The sequence below is a fragment of the Oreochromis niloticus genome, linkage group LG13 (assembly GCF_001858045.2).
Source record: "Oreochromis niloticus isolate F11D_XX linkage group LG13, O_niloticus_UMD_NMBU, whole genome shotgun sequence".
Lineage (NCBI taxonomy): Eukaryota > Metazoa > Chordata > Actinopteri > Cichliformes > Cichlidae > Oreochromis > Oreochromis niloticus.
Window position 1 is genome coordinate 25,042,247 of NC_031978.2, and position 17,857 is coordinate 25,060,103.

At 40.5% G+C, this 17,857-nt stretch overlaps 1 protein-coding gene across 3 annotated transcripts in view; it reads left to right on the forward strand.

Moving 5' to 3' along the window:
- cdh23 (cadherin-related 23) overlaps positions 1-17,857 on the forward strand; it is a 179,327-nt gene that overhangs the window by 100,350 nt on the left and 61,120 nt on the right. For all 3 annotated transcript variants that reach the window (XM_025897324.1, XM_019366741.2, XM_025897323.1), the window contains exons 12-13: positions 2,253-2,402; positions 2,929-3,087. In XM_025897324.1, coding sequence (XP_025753109.1) covers positions 2,253-2,402; positions 2,929-3,087 — 309 coding nt within the window. The remainder of the gene's footprint in view (positions 1-2,252; positions 2,403-2,928; positions 3,088-17,857) is intronic.

The window sequence follows — 17,857 nt, forward strand, 5'->3', positions numbered from 1 at the left end:
TGCTGGAGCTTGTCACTAAACTTTGTGGCAGTTGCATCTGACAGGATGCTTTTATTGGGGGCTTCTAAAGGCAGAAGCAAATGGACGGGCAATTACGTTTATGGGCAGTTTGAGGTGACATCCCTGCATATTGGATGGTCTTTTAAATAGGAGTCATCAGCCACAATGGTTCTCCCACAGACGAAAACAAAAACAAGGGGGCTATTTCAACTGGCAGCATAATGCCAATTGACCACGCCACCCGTCTTCCTCTGTCTGCCACAATGGCTACATGATTGGCTGCCCTGAAGCTTTATACATCAAGACAGGAAGGACCTAGAGATGGGGTTTTTTCTCCCACTCAAGAAAGCCACAGGTATTTCAGACATGTGATGTCACTGGTTTATATTTACCCATAATGCATCTGCACGTGGGGATTTATCTGAGGAAAAAGAAGTAAAGAAGGAAAAGATGAGTTGGGGTTTTTTTTCCCTCCATTATTCCAAATTTCATATTCATACTTTTTCATTACACAACCGCAATGACACAAAACATAGTATTTCTAAATCAGTCTTCATGTTCACATAATCTACATAATCATAAACATTGTGCTGGCAACTTACGCTGCAGTGAGCTAGAAAGCAAACACAGACGAATGTAGCTGGATTGAGGTAGATAGTCATGGTTGTCACCAGGGATCACGTCAACCCCTTTTCCTCTCTCACAAAACACACAATGTGCGCAAAGCATATGGTTTTCTTCTTTGGCTAGGTAATCATGCAGTCTGACTTACTCTTAGAGCTCTGTGGGAAATAAATGGGGAATAAATTCTGTGTATCACTTAGACTGTGACCCAAGTTTTACAGACGGAGAAGCGATGAATCTGTGGTATGGGCGATGATTTGATTCTTACGTCTGATCACAGTTGGACCTTTCAGTGTTACTGTTATTAATATTCTGGCTTGTCACTTTGTTCTTTTTGTACAAAGTGCACTCCTCCACGCCAAATGCATCCTGAAGGAATTTTAGAGTTGGCTTCTTCCGTCTCGATTGAACATTTTCTTCACTGGTGAATTGTTTGGTGTGCCTTTTTATAACTGCTTCATTATGAGCGTTCAACATATTTCACAGTTGTTCTCAGAAAAGAAACATCCTGCTCAAGACCGACAATAAAAAAAAGCTGCTGCCTACATGCTGATGCTGGTTTTATTATTGTTAATTAAACACAACTCAAAATAAAAACTAGATGTGGGGAAAAATAATAAAAAAAATAGACTTTCAAGAAAATAAATGAACTAACTGAAATAATATTATGTGCTCGGAAAACTAACTAATAAAATACCGGAAATATCCTTAATTTTAGTCTTTATTAATGTTCATATCACAGTGACCCTGTTGAGGGTGTATTTGTATTTGGCTATATAGATTTATATATGATATATGATATATGATCATAATAACCGAAAAAAACTAATTAGAAAATCCAAAACTCTAATAATCTATTATTTTTAAATACAAACACACACATGTGACATATCAAAAGACGTGTTTGGAATAAGATAAGATAAGATAAAATAACCTTTATTAGTCCCACACATGGGAAATTTGTTGTGTCACAGCAGAAAGTGGACAGTGCAAAGTTACAGTAGCAAAAATTAAGAAAAACACTGGAATAGGATAAGATAAAAAGAATAAGAATAAGATACTATATACAACAGAATAAAATACAGCATTGTCAGAAAAAGAGAATTGCACTTAGTGTTATTGAGAAAAAGAGAATTATCCTTCCACATCATTCATGTATTTGTACAGGTATAAATTACAAGTGTCTTGCGTCCTGTCATCAGTGATACATTAATCTTTAGGATAGCTGCAATTTTATCATTTTATCAGCAAAGACAGAGAAATATTTAAATGAAAACACATGAATATCATACAGTTACTACACTGTTGTTAGTACATGTTATTACTTAACATTACTAGACTATGTGCAGGCTTTTGATATACATCATTCTAGGTACAACAGCCATAAATGCATGAAAAATATGTATGCTGTCTATCTATCCTGTCTAGATAGATAGACATGTTTTTTTCCTATAATTAAATGTGATTTCTTTTGACTTGCTAAATATACAGTACCATGGATCGTATACTGCACATTTGTCACTCGCAGGTTAGACTCAGTATATATTGCCACCTGACTGTGCTCCATCTTTTAAAAACACAATTTTCTTGCTGTTATTCTATCCTCTCTCTTATCCTTCCTATGGCAGGGGGTGAACAGCATGTTCCAAGTGTTTCTGACAGGAAACAATTCAGAATACTTCACCATCTCCCCCACAGCGGTGCAAGGGCGTGCCGACATCAGGATGAGGGTTGCCATGCCGCTGGACTTCGAACAGATTCGCAGCTTCAGTTTTTCAGTAAGTTTTTCAACTTAGTTTGAGTAGTTGTGCCCTGTAGATTTACCTGAAAAACCTGCATCACTGTTTTGTTTTTTTGCTAATATCTATTAAAAAGCCCAAAGTAGCTTAAAGATTTATAATCAATGGAAATGAACTGTGGACCGAGCCAGAGCTGTGAAAAAGAAAACCCGAATGTAACTTCATTTTGTTTCTTGAAAAGTGTTTTGATTTGTTTGGACACAAGGCACAGTTAGACTGGAGCAATATCTCTTTCTAAACAGCGCCGAGTTGTTTGAACAGTGAAATTGCTATTTTGTCACCTCAGTTTAACCCTGAGTTGTTTATAGAGTCAGAGTAGCACACTGTAAATCTTAAATAAATTCTTTCAGTAGCAAATTCAGATTACACTTTTTAAAATGCAACCAACAGCCTCCATGCATAATAATCTGTTGTTTTTTCCTTTAATTATTCTTTATATCTGAGGCAACATTCATGTGTGTCTGTGCGTATTCATTGCTTCTGTTCCTTGCTCTCTCTCTCTCAGCTTTATGCAAATGAATCCATTTCGGATCATGTGGGGTTTGCTCGCGTCTTTATTGAACTAATCAATGAGAATGATAACCGCCCCATCTTCAGCAGACCCCTCTACAACATCAGCCTTCCTGAAAACACACCACCTGGTACATCGCTGCTGCGCATCCTGGTGAGTTTCTGAGCGAACCACTGTGCGGTGTTTACACAGCTGAGAACGTGATAAATTACTCACAGAGTGGGGATTTATTCCTGGAGAGAAACTTAACACGGCTCCAAACAGATTACAATAAAACCTGGCTTGTACTAGTAACTTTTACAGGGCTTGCTTTATTGGGGATGAAATCTTGAAGTGTTTGTTTAGCCCACGTGACCCGGTACTCTCTTGAGACTTTACCATACGAGTAAGGATTTAATGTGACCCAAGCAAGGCACTGCCTGAAACTGAAAAACACAAATGAAAAACGCAGTTACCTACTCATCTACTATACTGGGCCACAGTTAACCAAATTACAGACAGCACAGTGGTTTAGGGAGAGAACAGTAGTGTGGTTAGTCCATATCATTGTTTGGGCAGGATAAAATTATCCTCAGAATTAAGATTTAAAGTTTCATATTAAGCTAAACTTCTTTGATCTGTAACAAATTGAAACATATTGCAGAAATGCCACTTCTAACTGGATTGTTGTTATCAGAGGAGGTTAAGGTGTATTGCTTTTCATATTGTATTGAAATTAAAGATGTCAATAATAATGGCATGACTCCATACAAAATAATGCAATTTAAGAATCGAGTTAAGGATATTTTTTTTTATCATATGTTGCATTATTTATTTCCTCCATGTCTATCATTGTTATTTAGTTTTGCACAGCTGAAGTAGCTTTGTACCTGCTCCACCTTAAGATCTCAGGGTCCCACCATTTAGCACCTGCAGCCACAGCTTTAATCAGATGAGGAAACAAAAAAACAAAAGCATTTCTGACTGTCTCCTCATAAGTCTGCATTATTATTCATTACTAGTCATCGCTGTGATGAACGCCCACAATCCACTAGATACATGTGCCAAAAACCACAGTGTGAAAATCAATAGTGTTTATAGACCAGTTGTTCATGAAACGGAGATTGCAGGGCTGTCTAATACCCAATAAGTATAGCTGGTGTTGGCCTCGTGCTGGAGCATGTGGTTTGCCTTGGAATCCTGATATCTGGCTGTGGGGAGTGAGTGGACTGTAAACAGAATGAAATGTGATGGCTTCAGTGAGGAATATACACTGGCGTGGCTGCTAGCACTCGTATACCCTGTTAGATGAAGGTTTCGATTGTCTGACCTGTTATCAAACACACACAAAACTGCACTGATATAGACATTAGTCCTCTGAGATTGAGACGTAACACATACATTTTAAAGAGGCATTTAATATAGTACACATTTCTAGGTGGGTTTTGAGACTGAGAAATAACAGACGCATACACACCTACAGGGTACAGTATATACAGTATTTAATATTAATGCTGAGGAGTTTATACTTTTGACGTCAGATGAAAGTCCATGACTGTCTGTACTCTTTGACCTTCTTTGGTCTTCACATGGTGCTTGGAAGGTATTTTCTGTTTCAGTTGGGATTCTTTCTTTTTTCTGCACTATGAAATTTTCTCTGCAAAGATGCAGATGGTGTAGCCCGTCTCTACAGAAATGAAAGAGCACTTGTCTCTGGCAAGAGAGGAATCCATTTGGTGCAGGTGTCCAACTGCAGGAAAAGGCGAACAGCTCCAGACTTGAATATTCCCACTGACATGTTTCAGCTCCTCTAAAATCTCTAGTCATCTATACGCCTTCATGTTTAGAGACTTCTAGACATAGTCTGATGTCAGTAAAACTACTTGAGAGCCATTACAGTGTTTTTGCTGACTGGAGTCTTGTTTTCTTCATCTTGCAAATTCTGTATCTACGGTGAAGTTTCTGCTCTTTTGCTCTGTGAGGCCAAGGCTAAGTGATAACTTTCCACTTGCTTTATTAATGACAATGCCACCTAGGTTTTAAAGAGCCGGGGAAATCTTGTTTCTAAGTTATTAGTTTTTGGTTTGATTCCACAGGGGAAGGCAATGCAACCTAGCCCAAGGACAGAGACTGGAGCAAGGATGTGTTTGGAAAAAAACACACATTTTAATTTCCCTCTCAATAATAAAAGAAAACAATCTGTAAATAGAAGGTAACTTGAGTCGATAAAAGTGACTAAAAAGAGTAAAACAGTTGAGCATTCAAATCCTAAATGAAAACAAACTTAACTTGTCAAAAAAAATATTACTCATAAGATATTGTACACCGATACATTATGACAAATGAAATCAAATAAGCTACACCAGCCTGACAAACAAGCTGTTACAGCACAGTCCAGTCTGTGTTACTCTGTCCAAGATTTCAGATCAAAGGCCTTTCCCAAAGCATGATCCTTTCCCATCCCCATATCAAACAGCCTGCCACAGTCAGTGATCACACCTCCTCCCTCAACACAGAGCCTTCCTCCCAATAGCACAGAAGACAACACTGGGCAGCGCTTTTGCTAAAACAGAGCTGCTGCAAACAACTCTGACACCGACACAGCTCCTCCTAATCCCGAATGCCCCTCTGGAACTCCTTCTATCCCGACACTAGTCCGGCTGCTTCACAAAGAGATGAAACAGGTTACTCACAGAGGTGTGCGAAGCTCTGGGCTCTGCCCTTTGGCTCTTCCAGATTTGACCATAGCATCTAGTTTTGGGTCTCGTTATGGTCGGTTAGCAGTGGCAAGGTGGTCATGGCAGCACATCTTCTACTCTGGCATCTTACTCTGGCATTCCCCATGTTCAGAGGAACATGGGGAATGGGTAGCCTCCCCATGGGTAGCCTTAGGCTACTTATAATATCTCCAGGTATTGATCAGCTCTCCCACCTATATCTCCATATTGCAGCTACTAAATGTTCCTCAGTGACCTGCCCCAGGCTGAAGACTTTGGCAGCTTTCTCTCACACTCCTCATTTAGGACAATTATACAGTCATTAAATCTGGCAGGTTATTAAAACTTTACATATATCAATTAAAATCAAGACATTTAAAAAAAATAAAACCTACACTATGCAGAAAAAAAGCTAAAAGACTACAAGCACAAAATAAACTGGCAAAGCACATTAGCCCAAATATTCTACCTTGTGACATCCCCCACCCCTTTAATGGTGGTATTCCCTAATACCTTAACCTTCATCAGCAGCTGCGCGCCCTATCCCAGGTGGGCGGTTGCTCTAAGTTTGGGCCTGTGAAATACTGAGGTTCTCGTACTGTCTTTACAAGCTACAAAGGAGGAAGTCGTCCAGAAATAATAAAATGTGCCCCTGCCTCAGACATCTGCTGTTAAGGCTCAGCCACTGGGACAACACAGAATTTCTATTTGTATATCTGTTCATCAGTTACACTCTTTGAGATGTCAAAGAAAAAGCCCTGTGCCTTACAGTCATTAAACTGTTTATTGTGGGCAGCAGCTTTTGCCATCTGCTGCCTACACCAGCCCATAAACAAAGAAAAGTTTTGGGTGGTCGTCTTTAGCACAATAGTGGCAATCTTAATCCTCACAAACACACTGCCACATTCAAGGAACCTTGTTAACCTCCATCTTCATATCCCTCCCAAGCCTAGCTGGGTTCCACGGTTTTCAATCTCAGGTCCTTTCATGAAAACCTCTTGTTGGACAATGTCAGTTAAGAATCCTGTGGCCTAAATTATTTTGTACAACCCTGCCTAAAACCCCAACAAGTCCACTTCAACCAGTGAGTCAGCAACATTTGTATTCTTTTATTTCCAATCCTGATATCTCCAAACAAAACAGTTAACTTTGGCAACCAGGAGGTATCGGCGTACACAAGCATTGTTGTTTTGAAAACTAACCTCCTTATATCTGTTCCTTACACCGCTATCTAGCTTCTTACATTTAGTCAGCATGGGTGAAGCTGAGCACACTGGTATGACCATTATTTTGTGTGTCTGAGATATCTGGGCACTGATCACAGCTCTCAAACCCGTATCCAGCCGACAACGCCAGAAAAAGGCCCACGTTGCCAAGGCCAAGTATTAACTTTCTGGTTACTTTATTAACCATGGTTTAAAAGAGCCTTGGATACATATATATAAATATATATATATGTTTTTTTTGTTGTTGTTTTTTTTTTAAGTTATTAGTTTTTGTTTTGGGGTCCACAGGGGAGAGCAGCGCAACCTAGCCCAAGGACAGAGATGGGAGCACCAATATTAACTAAAAATTTCATTTTATTTTCCCCCACAATAATACACGAACAACAATCTGTATAAAGAAGGTAATTTAAACTAGATAAAACAGTTGAGCATTAAAATCCAAAGGGAGACAACAAATATTTAACAAAAAAGGTATATTTTTATATTAATATAATGAAATGAAATTAAACTACACCAGTCCAAGGAGCAAGCTGTTACTACACAGTCCAGTCTTTGTTACTGTGTTCAAGACTTTAGACCAGGGGTCTCAAACTCGCGGCCCGCGGGCCATTTGCCGCCCACGTCTCCTCTACTTGCGGCCCGCATATTGATGTGAAGAAATATTTTTTTTTAATTATTATATGAAAAATGATTTAATACACGGCAGAGTGTTACAGGCATGGCCCTTTAAGACTGTAGCCTCATGGGCGGTGTAGTCCTTGCTGCAGGGAGAACGTGTGGGACCGCCCCTCCCGCTGTGTGTCTGAGCGTGAGGGAGGGAGAAAAAGGAGAGTCAAAAAGTACGAGGTGCTACCGAGCAGAAACGGGAGATGGAAGCATGTAAATATAAAAATAACCACTGCAGCCAAAAAGAGTGCCTGACGAGCCCAGTTGTAAGTGCTATTAAGACTCGACTGTACACCGTGTTCGTGTTTTCCTCCAAAACAATAAAGTTCTGCTGGAGCAGCCTTTCAACACCTCTCTCTGTCTCTCGCTAGCAAAGTTGACCCAGACAGTAAAGCTCGTTCCCGCCTACGAGCCCGACATGGAACCCAAAGTATTAGCCAGAGGTCTCCTTACCACTGTTCGGAGCCGCAGACCTGGCCGAGGTAACAAGAGAGTGCAAACATGGTTAGGGCTGTGTTAGTTCAGTGAGAGATTTATTTGGAAAGAAAACTATTTTCACTTGCAGTCGAAAACTAATGTGTACGCTTATGCCTGCATTTTTATTTTGTTAAATACAAACAAAATTGTAGCAAAAGTGCTGGAAAGTATCTGGCCAGAAAGAGCTGTTTATTTGGTAGTTCAATGAAACTACTTAAATACTTTTCATTGCAATGTTGACCCTGTGCTAACTTGCATATGACAAATGAAACTGAAGCGGAAAGGCTTCAGATAGTTAGTGAGAAAAAAAAAATGCGTTCATGTTTGCAATTTTGTCTTGTTACACAATATTTGGAATTAAATAAAACAAACAAAACACTACATTTTAGGAAATATTAGAGGGTGTTTTCGTTTTTGTTTTTTGACGGTGCCAGAAGTGGCCCGCGGCTCATTTGAGTTTGAGACCCCTGCTTTAGACCAACTGGCCATTCCCAAAGCTCAATCCTTTCCAGTTCCCATATCAAACAGCTGAGCCACAGCCAGCAAGCAGTCCTCTGTGGTGCGATGGTTATGTCGGAAATATAAGGAGGCCCAGACGATTCTGGGTAATGTTATTTTTGTTGTAGTAGGGACTAAAGTTGTGCACAATGATGGATGCTTGTGCCAGGATACTGGATCTCTATGATTTCCCATGAGTTTAAATGGTAAGGCAACATGGTGTGAGAAGTGGGATAGTATATAACGGCATTTGGAAAAGTCTGGGTGAGATCGCAGACAATGGAGTTAGAGCAGCTGCAGGGCGTGGATAAGGCCCCGTTCCCAAGCCAAGTGTGACACTCGGCTAAAGCCACCAGAGCCTTTTGACTTCAGCAAACATTACAAATGGGTGAAATGGATTAGATAGTTTGAGTGCTTTCAGCAAGCTAGTAATCTCCACCCAACATCAGAAGACAACCAGGTAAACATTCACTCATGTACTGCATGGGTGATGAAGCGGACGCCAAGAGGAGGGGCTGAACTTGTCTGTCAGTATGGTACGGTGAGAGATGGACTCCACAGCTTTTTTATTGCCAAAAAAATGTAGTATATGAAATATCATCCTTTAACTTGAGAAAACAAGGAGAAAATGAAACTGTGGACTCATCTGTTACTGATTTATATTCTTTGGCAGAACACTGCAATTATGTTGCGCTTCATGATGAGCTAATCAGAGACAGGCTGGTTCTAGGATATACAGATATACACGTGGGTGGGATACTGTGGGAAAAAGAGAGACATTCTTGGTAGATAGAGTTATGAGCAGAGACAAACATCTTCACGAGAAGAAGAAACTCAGTAAGAGGGGAAAAAAGCCCAGCCAGTAACATGTTTAGACTAGTAGACTGTCTAAATGCTAGAAATGTGGAAAAGTCCCTCAGACCCCAAAAGTAGAGTGTCCAGCAAACAGGTCGATCTGCCATTATGAAAGAGTGTGTGCCTCATCAAGAGCAGTGTATAAGGTTCAGGAAGAAGACAACACATTCCTTGGCATCTGCACTCTTCTCTGCTCAGCATACCTGCTGTTGAGGTGCTAGGCCTGGTAGCTCGAGTAGTTAGTGTCAGCCTAGAGACGCTGAATAGCAAATATTTGAAGGTGTGCAATGCTCTTGGTCTGAGGTAGCACCTATTTACTGTCAAACTGAAACCCAGTGCTATGCTGTTCTCATTAAAGACCCCACAACGGGTTCCCTTACCACCAACGCTGAAAGTCAAGAAAGAACTAGAGTGAATGGAGAAGACTGGAGTAAGGAGAGTTGATGAACTACTGGATAGTGGTATGATGGTGGTGCCTAAAAAGACAAGTGATCCTCATATATGTGTTGATCTCACCAAGCTCAGTGAGTCTTGACTGTAACATGGGTCTCTTGCAAATCCCACTAGCTAAAAAGTCTGCTAAACCAACAACCTTTATGACATCACTTTGCCACTATAATTTAACCAGCTGCCATTCAAGGTAACTTCTGCACTTCTGAGCAATTCTAAAAAAGCATGATGGCAGAGGTTGCTGTAGGTTTGGATTAATGTGTCACATGTCATTTGAGAGTGTTCACAGGAAGATTCTTGTATACATATTGGCACGGGCATAACTCTCAATACAGAGAAATATGTGAAAGGAAGTTCATGGTCACATTATCTCAGAACCAGAGAATGTCTGAACCAACTAATATGAGTGAACTGCGTAGTTTCCTTAGAATCGGGAACCAACTGGCTTTTAAGGAGAAGCAGTGGTTCTGGGTACAGATCGAGACAAAGAGCACATGAAGAGCATGAACACCACTGTGGACAGTGTAAGGAACATCTGGCATCAACACCTCCTACCTGAACAGTGTAAAGCAACATGTCTGAGAGAACTGTGTCTGCTCCAAGGTCATGAAAATTTGTCAGAATGGATGGCCAGAGAGCAGATCATGTGAAGAGTGTGCCTCTCTTACTGTGCATGAAGAGGGCATATCTGGTCATTGCTGTAAGTTTAAGAAACACAGTCCTCAGTGGTCTACACAGGGACATCTATGAGTAGCCAAATTCAGGGCACGTGCAGTGGAATATATGACAGTCTGGCTTGAGTCAGCAACTGAATGAACTAGTTTTGAACAATAAAACTTGCACTAAGGAGCATGCTAACCACAAAGACCCACTGCTCCCAGCAGATCACCCGGAGAGACCCTGCCAAGAGCTGGAGGCAGATCTGTTTACACTCAAAGGGAAAATGTACTAGCTGGGAGTGGTACAGCAGATTGCCTTTCACAGCTAACTGGAAATACTGCAAAATCTAAGATACTGTCATAACAAGTTATGTTTGGAAAAACATAGCAATCCACAGAACCTAAAGAATCTCCTGCCACGTTCCTTGTGCGAGACATGTTATGAGATCAGCTGCAGAGACGCTGGTTCCATGTGCTGAAGGGTCAGAGCTTGACCCTTTGGGTCCTGTAGGTTTTGTGGTGGTTGTTCCATCGATCAGGTGTGTTTGCTGTGCATCCTGTGGATTGGGATCTGGGACAGCTAAGGTTACTCAGGTCGTTGGTTTGGATGCTTTTGTGTTCTGCAACACTTTCCTGAGCAGTTCTGTAGTGTGGCAGAGTGTCTTGTCCAGCATTAGGGAGGCGAGGGATTCAAACACCGTGTTAGGTGGAGTGAGCATAAGTAAAATGAATCTCTTGAACTAAGGTTTCCCAGCAGAACAATGGATTGTAGCAGAATGATCAGGAATTAGTCCCCTCACCTGTTACTGTTTTTCCCCTGTGACTTCATGGCTGGTCAGTGTATATATGCATGGAATAAACACATCAATCTCCCCGAACACCCTCAAGGTCAACACAAGATGCCTAAAACCAAAGTCATTATTTATTTTTGGCTCTTCTCTATTTTCTCTTCCGTAAGACTCATATTAATAATCTCTTTGTATAGATTTGTTTACCTATGTGGGTTTGTCATAATGTAGTTAATTAGTGATTTAGACAGTAAGTTAGAGTGGTTGTGATCCAGTGAAAAACACTGATAGTGTTTATTTTCATGCTGCACTTGGAGCAAACAAGCTTCATCTGCCTCGTTTGTGTTTGTGTGAATGATAACATATTTATTTTGGCTCTGGCAGTACATGTATTTATAAAATAAGCGATAATGTCCAAAGTGAGGCACAAGAAGATGTTAAATCCATCAAGCTGTTGTTTCTGGTTCATAATGTTCAAAGAGAAAATAAAGGGGAGAAAGGATAAATGAGCTCATGATCCTTTTGTAAAATGTAATGAATCACATGTCTTTAAATGAATATTCTGTTCTGGCCATAAATTTTAAAGTGCAGGAATTCAAAAGTGGCCTTGGCTATATTCATCTTATGCTAGAACACTTCAAATTCCACTCAAGTCGGTCTGTACCAGGTAAAATAATAACCTACCTTGTCTATCACCTGACTGTTAAGGTCAAATTATCCTGATCGCCAAGCACAGAAAATCATGCTGAGATGGAACATTAGTTGTGAATAAATTAATTCATAAAGACCTTTGCTAGTGTTTCACTTATTACATTTCTACTTAACATTGGTATTTTATAGCTCTATGCAACTGTGCTGTTAATTGTTACTGGACTTATTTATACAGTAGTTGCATTGTCATCTTTCTGATACTCTCCATACCTGACTCAGTCTTTACCAGCAGTTGCTGGAGTTGTACCCCTGGTATCACAGTATAACCAGACAAGACTGAACTCACAGTGCTCTCTGTCAGGTGGCTGTAAAATGCAACAGATGGTGGTCAAATTATGTTTTTGTACCAAACAGAAGGATAACTCCTTCATTCTTAATCAGTGTACCCTGGTGGGCCGTCTTCAAAATGCAGCTGTAAACACACAGGCACACATACATACATACTGTGCTAGAAACTACTGAAATACAGTACACACATATAAGTAAATAAGTGTTTGACAAGATTGTTTACTGCATTGTTGGTCTGCATTATTCCCCTCTTGGTCAGAACCAAGTAAGTGGTTTCTCCCTGTTTCCAAACTTCAAGATAAATGAGGTAATCACGTATTAGAATATGTGAAAATTAGTACATATGTGAAAAAATAAATAATATGATACCTTTCGATTATGTTTTGCATATCAGCACATGATTTAAAAAAAATTGTCTGGTTCTTACCAGGTTCCAAAATTACTTAAATAGAGCCGTAGATGAACAACATGACATGTTACACCGTCATTATTTATTTAACAAAAACTAAGCCAAAAAGCAGAAGCAGTGTATGAAAAACTAATTACACCCTTGTAGCAGCAATAACTTGGAGTAATCATTTTCTGTTAATACTTTATTAGGCGCACATTGTTGTGGAGGAATTCTTTCTCACTCTTCTTTGCCATGTTGCTTCAGTTTATTGAGTTTTGTGGGCATTCGTTTATGCACACTTCCCTTGAGGTAGAGGTCTGGACTTTGACTGGGCCATTGCAGCACCTTGGTTCTTTTTTTTTTCTTTCTTTTTTTCCACCCAGTGGCTCTGTTGTAGATTTGCTGCTAAACTTGGGATCATTGACATGTTGCATGAAGTCATTTCATCCAAGCTTTAACTGTCGGACAGATGGCCTCAGATTTGATACTAGGGTACTGTGGTATACAGAGGTGTATGTGGTTATCTCAGTGACTGGAAGGTTCCCAGCTTGCCTCTCCATTTTTGTTTAATGGTTGTTAAATAAGCAATGACCCAGTTTAATATGTCATGTGTTGTTATTCATATGAACATGTATTTAACTAATTTTAAGACCTGGTAAGGACCAACTGAGTTTACACGTGGTCATCATCTCATTGGCCAGGCCTCGCCGGTCAGGCAGGCGGTGTGGACACGCAAAGTTTTGAATGCAATAACTCGAGAACCAGGCGACATAGGATTTTGAAGTTGATACCATAGGTGTGTCTACTAGGAGGCTGTTGGGTATCTGCTGTGTAGTGCAGTTTTGTTGTCATGTATATCATAGATATACCTTAAAATAATCATGTTAAGTGATACACCAACATTATGCCCACCTGCCTAATGTAGCACTGGTCCCCGTTTTGCTGCTAAAACTACTCTGACTCATCAAGGCACAGACTCCACGAGACCCCTGAAGTTGTGTTGTGGTGTCTGGCACCAAGATGTTAGCAACAGATCCTGTAAGTCCTGTACGTTGTGAGATGGGGCAAATGGATCGGACTTGTTTGTCCAGCCCATCCCACAGATATTCTGTTGCATTGAGATCTGGGGGAATTTAGAGGCCGAGTCAACACCTCAAACTTGTTGCTGTGCTCCTCAAACCACCATGAACCATTTTTGCTTTGTGGCAGGCTGCATTATCCTACTGAAAGCTACCCAGCTATCCTGTTTCCATAAAAAGAAGCACTAATGCTTACGTAGGTGGTAATGTCAAAAAGTCTAAAGGTAATATTTAAATGGATGTCATGGCCCAAGGTTTCCCAGCAGAGCATTGCTCAATGGTCCAGTTCACACTACCTGAATGGCTTGCCTAGTGCATCCTGATGCCAGGTGACACACACGCACCCAGCCATTCCCTAGATGTAAAAGAAAACATGACTCATCAGGTGAGGCCACCTTCTTCCACTGCTCCGTGGTCCAGTTCAGATGCTTGATGCTTTCAACATGGGAACCCCGACTGGTCTGTGGCGTGGCAGCCCCATAAACAACAAACTGTGGTACACTGTTTGTTGTGTACTGTCAGAATGCACACTGTATAGTTTTAGCAATTTGAGCTACAGTAGCTTGTCTGTTGGATTGGGCCCCCTGGTTCACCCTTCGCTCCCCACGTACATAAATGAGCCTTGGCTGACACCCCACAAGAGCTGCAGTTTTGGAGATGCTCTGACCAAGTTGTGTAGCCATTACTATTTGGCCCTTGTCAAAGTCAAACAAATACTTGTGCTTTTGTTTTCCTGCTTCGAAAGGATCAACTTTGAGGACAAAATGTTCATTAGCTCACTAATATATCCCACCCACTAATAGGTGCCATGATGAAGAGATAATCAGTGTTATTCACTTCACCTCTCAGTGGCCATAGTGTGATACCTGATCAGTGAATCAGCCCTCTAATTTACATGATTTTAAGGAACGTCAAAAGTTTCCAAAAAATTCACTGATCCATGCAGTCTTTGTATTTGTATCTAGCTGAATATGTGCACGCCTAGGGACTCAACAATTATAATGTTAACCTGGCTTTAAGCATCATTTGAGCTTTTTAGAAAGCTCTTGTCATTACCGATGACAACAATGAGGTAATATCATTATACTGAAAAGAAGAAAAGCTTCTTTTTTTTTAGACAATCGTGATGCCTGGATTAGTATCGGAGTTGAATTTGCTCTTTTATTGGTCAAAAAAAGGCTCATTCAATTTGAAAACATTTTGGCTATTGCAATAAAGTGAGAAATTACCCTCTGTAATGCTGTAGTACAGTCTGGATCTACCATGTAGGAACAACAATAACAGGGAGGATCATCCAATTAAGATTTATCCCCTACTATTTTACTACATAGAGACTGATAGTAGTTCCTGTCTTGCTTGTTGTCTTGTTTAGCTTCCTAAGAATGAAAATGTTTTTGCATCTGTGTAGCATATTAATACTGTGCTGAAAGTGGCTTGTATGTAAAGAGCGCGGGTAATTCTTTATACCTATGCTAATTGAATTTATGCATGTTGGTTCCCAGTTGTTTAAAAAAAGAAAAGAAGTGCCAAACAGCCAATCTGAAATGCTTTTTTTGGGTTAATATTCATAGCTCATCTGATCAGAGCTTATGTACAGTGTTAGTAAATGCATTACTCAGTGTCCGCTCCTGCATCCCTGTGGACACTTATGCTTAACATACCAGCGCGCACTGATACACAAACACAGACACACACACACATGCGCAAAAGCAGCGGCTCTTTAATATTTATGGTCTGCAGCATTACTTATCATTATAAATATTTATTGTGATTTACTCTTTTGTCTGGGTCTTTTTCTCTCTCCCTCTCTCGCTCTGTTCTTCTGTCTGTTCCTTACCCTGGGGAAACCAAGCAGCTGCTCGTATCAGTGAATCACTGTGATTTTTTTTCCTCTCCTTGGGTTTCAGAAGATCTGCCTTCTTCATTTCTTATTTATCGTATGCCCTCAGTTCTTGTTGTTTTTTCCTCTTTCTCTGTTTTACCATTAGATTGCTAATGGTTTTCAGGTGTTGCTCTGATTCGCTCTGTGATTCTTTGCCCATTTCTGCTTGGATGACATTCTCTAGTGCTCGTGCTTTCTATCCACCGAGCACTGAAAATATGCACATTATGCATACTGGAGTTTGCCTTCCCCCTTCTCTCCTCCTATAGTTGGTATTAGCGCTATAAAATATATCAAATCCGGCTTTCTCCTCCTCTCTTGTAACCTTCCCGTGATGTGTGTTTTACATGTTCTGTGCAGATGCTCTGCGTTTTAAGGCTAAGGCACAGTGATAAATGCTTCAAGTGGGTGGTTATAAATTACAGAGTGGCAGATGAACCCACCGCTACTGTTTAGACAGGCGTTTTTTAGGGTAATAGTCACAACAGCAATTATAATTCATTATTGTAATAAAAGGGGTGAAGCCCAGCTCTCTCCTGCTACTGAATACTCATACAGAGTTTCTGTTAATAATGGGGCCCCTCATTATAGGTGTCCTGACATTGTGAAATGGGCTGTGAATGGGAGTCCGGCGCAGAGGGTGAACAGACAGAAGCTGAGAGTTATGAAAAGCGAGTGCTTTCCAAGAGTTGGTACACTATCAGCTCCCGTTCCAGTTTGATTTCTATGTTGGCTCATTTTTATCTGGACAATATTGAAATATTTTGTTAAGAACTGGAAGCTTTTGGTCACAGGAGGTGTTAAAATTACAAGTGATGTTTAGTCAGAGCATTAGCTGGACGATAAAATGTGAAAATAATGAGCATCTTTAATAATAAGAGTCAAGAAGAGGGTTTCAAATTAGAATATTTTTTGCTCAAATTCTATGATGCTCACTTTACATTTATATAAATCACTACCGAAAACCTAAAATTACTTTGGTTTGTTCCCATTTTTCTGCTGTTGCCATTGACATTGTACAATTTTTTGACCTCAGCCCTACTGGGTTTATTCATAACCACAAACACATTTTTGTCTTTCCCTTTGCATGCATCACCTTTGTGGAGTTTTCTTTACTCTTTATCGTGTCTTTACATCCTCCCTGTTCTTGTGTTAATCTCATTCCTTCGTCACTGAGGCCAGAGGAACACAGGGAGACGGAAAAGGGGAAATCAAGACCTGCTGGTAAAGTGAAGCTGCCAGCCACTGAGAACTGCATTAAGCCTTCTCACTGGCAGCTCAGACTCTGTCTATAGCTTATGCCCACACTAGAGTCATCTCTCTTTCTCTGTCTTACTCCTCGCTTCTCTTCTCACTTTCACAGACTTCTTTTCCAGAGGTCTACATGTGGAAAATAATAAAGTGGCTACGTATCCATGCAAAGACAGAATTTATCTTGCAAGCTGCCACAGCGTGCCGTGAAAACATCCCCTCCTCTTTGTTGGAGACATTGTTAGAAAAGCGTTAAACTTTTATCTCTTTCTCGTTCCCGTTGTCTTGCTGTTATCTGGGTGGTCAGGAGATAATAGAAACAGGCAGTTCAATCCTGTCGGCAGGCGGCGGTTGCTTTGAGCACCCCCACCTGCTTGTTAATGGTTTGAAGAAATAAAGCAGTCGTAAATGTACACTCGCCATCTTCATTGCGCTAAAGTGTCTGCCATAAAAAACACACACAGACACACACACACAGCCCCCATCAACCCCAAGCAGGTGCTCTAGGTCACAGCTGGAGAGAGAAGCGGTCAGTCCTAGTGCGATCCGAGGAGGCGAGGTGTATTTCATTTCAGTTTTGCTGTTGGGGTTTGAGTTTTGTGTCTTACCGCACAGCTTCATGTGTCCGATATGAAAGTGAAGAAGAATGTATAAAATTCACTCATTAGCTCAGTCACAGGAGGGTTGAGTCAGTAGATGTTCAGGATATGTGATCATTAATTGGACACATGTCTGAATAGCCCCAACGTGGTATCTGAGTTTCTGTGCTTTTTCCAGGCTGCTGCTCTGCTGAGTCTTGCTCTGTAGAATTGATCAGAGACACAGACAGGCTCTATACAGTCCCATGTTAGTTTGTGGGCATAGAAACAGAGATCTGAGTGAAAGCCAACACTGTGTTTATTTAATTAAATTATTTAAATTATTTAATTCACTTTTTCACACGTCTTCGGTTGGAATGTGACTTGTTGACATGTCCCCTGTATGTTGATGTTAATTTACAAACTCA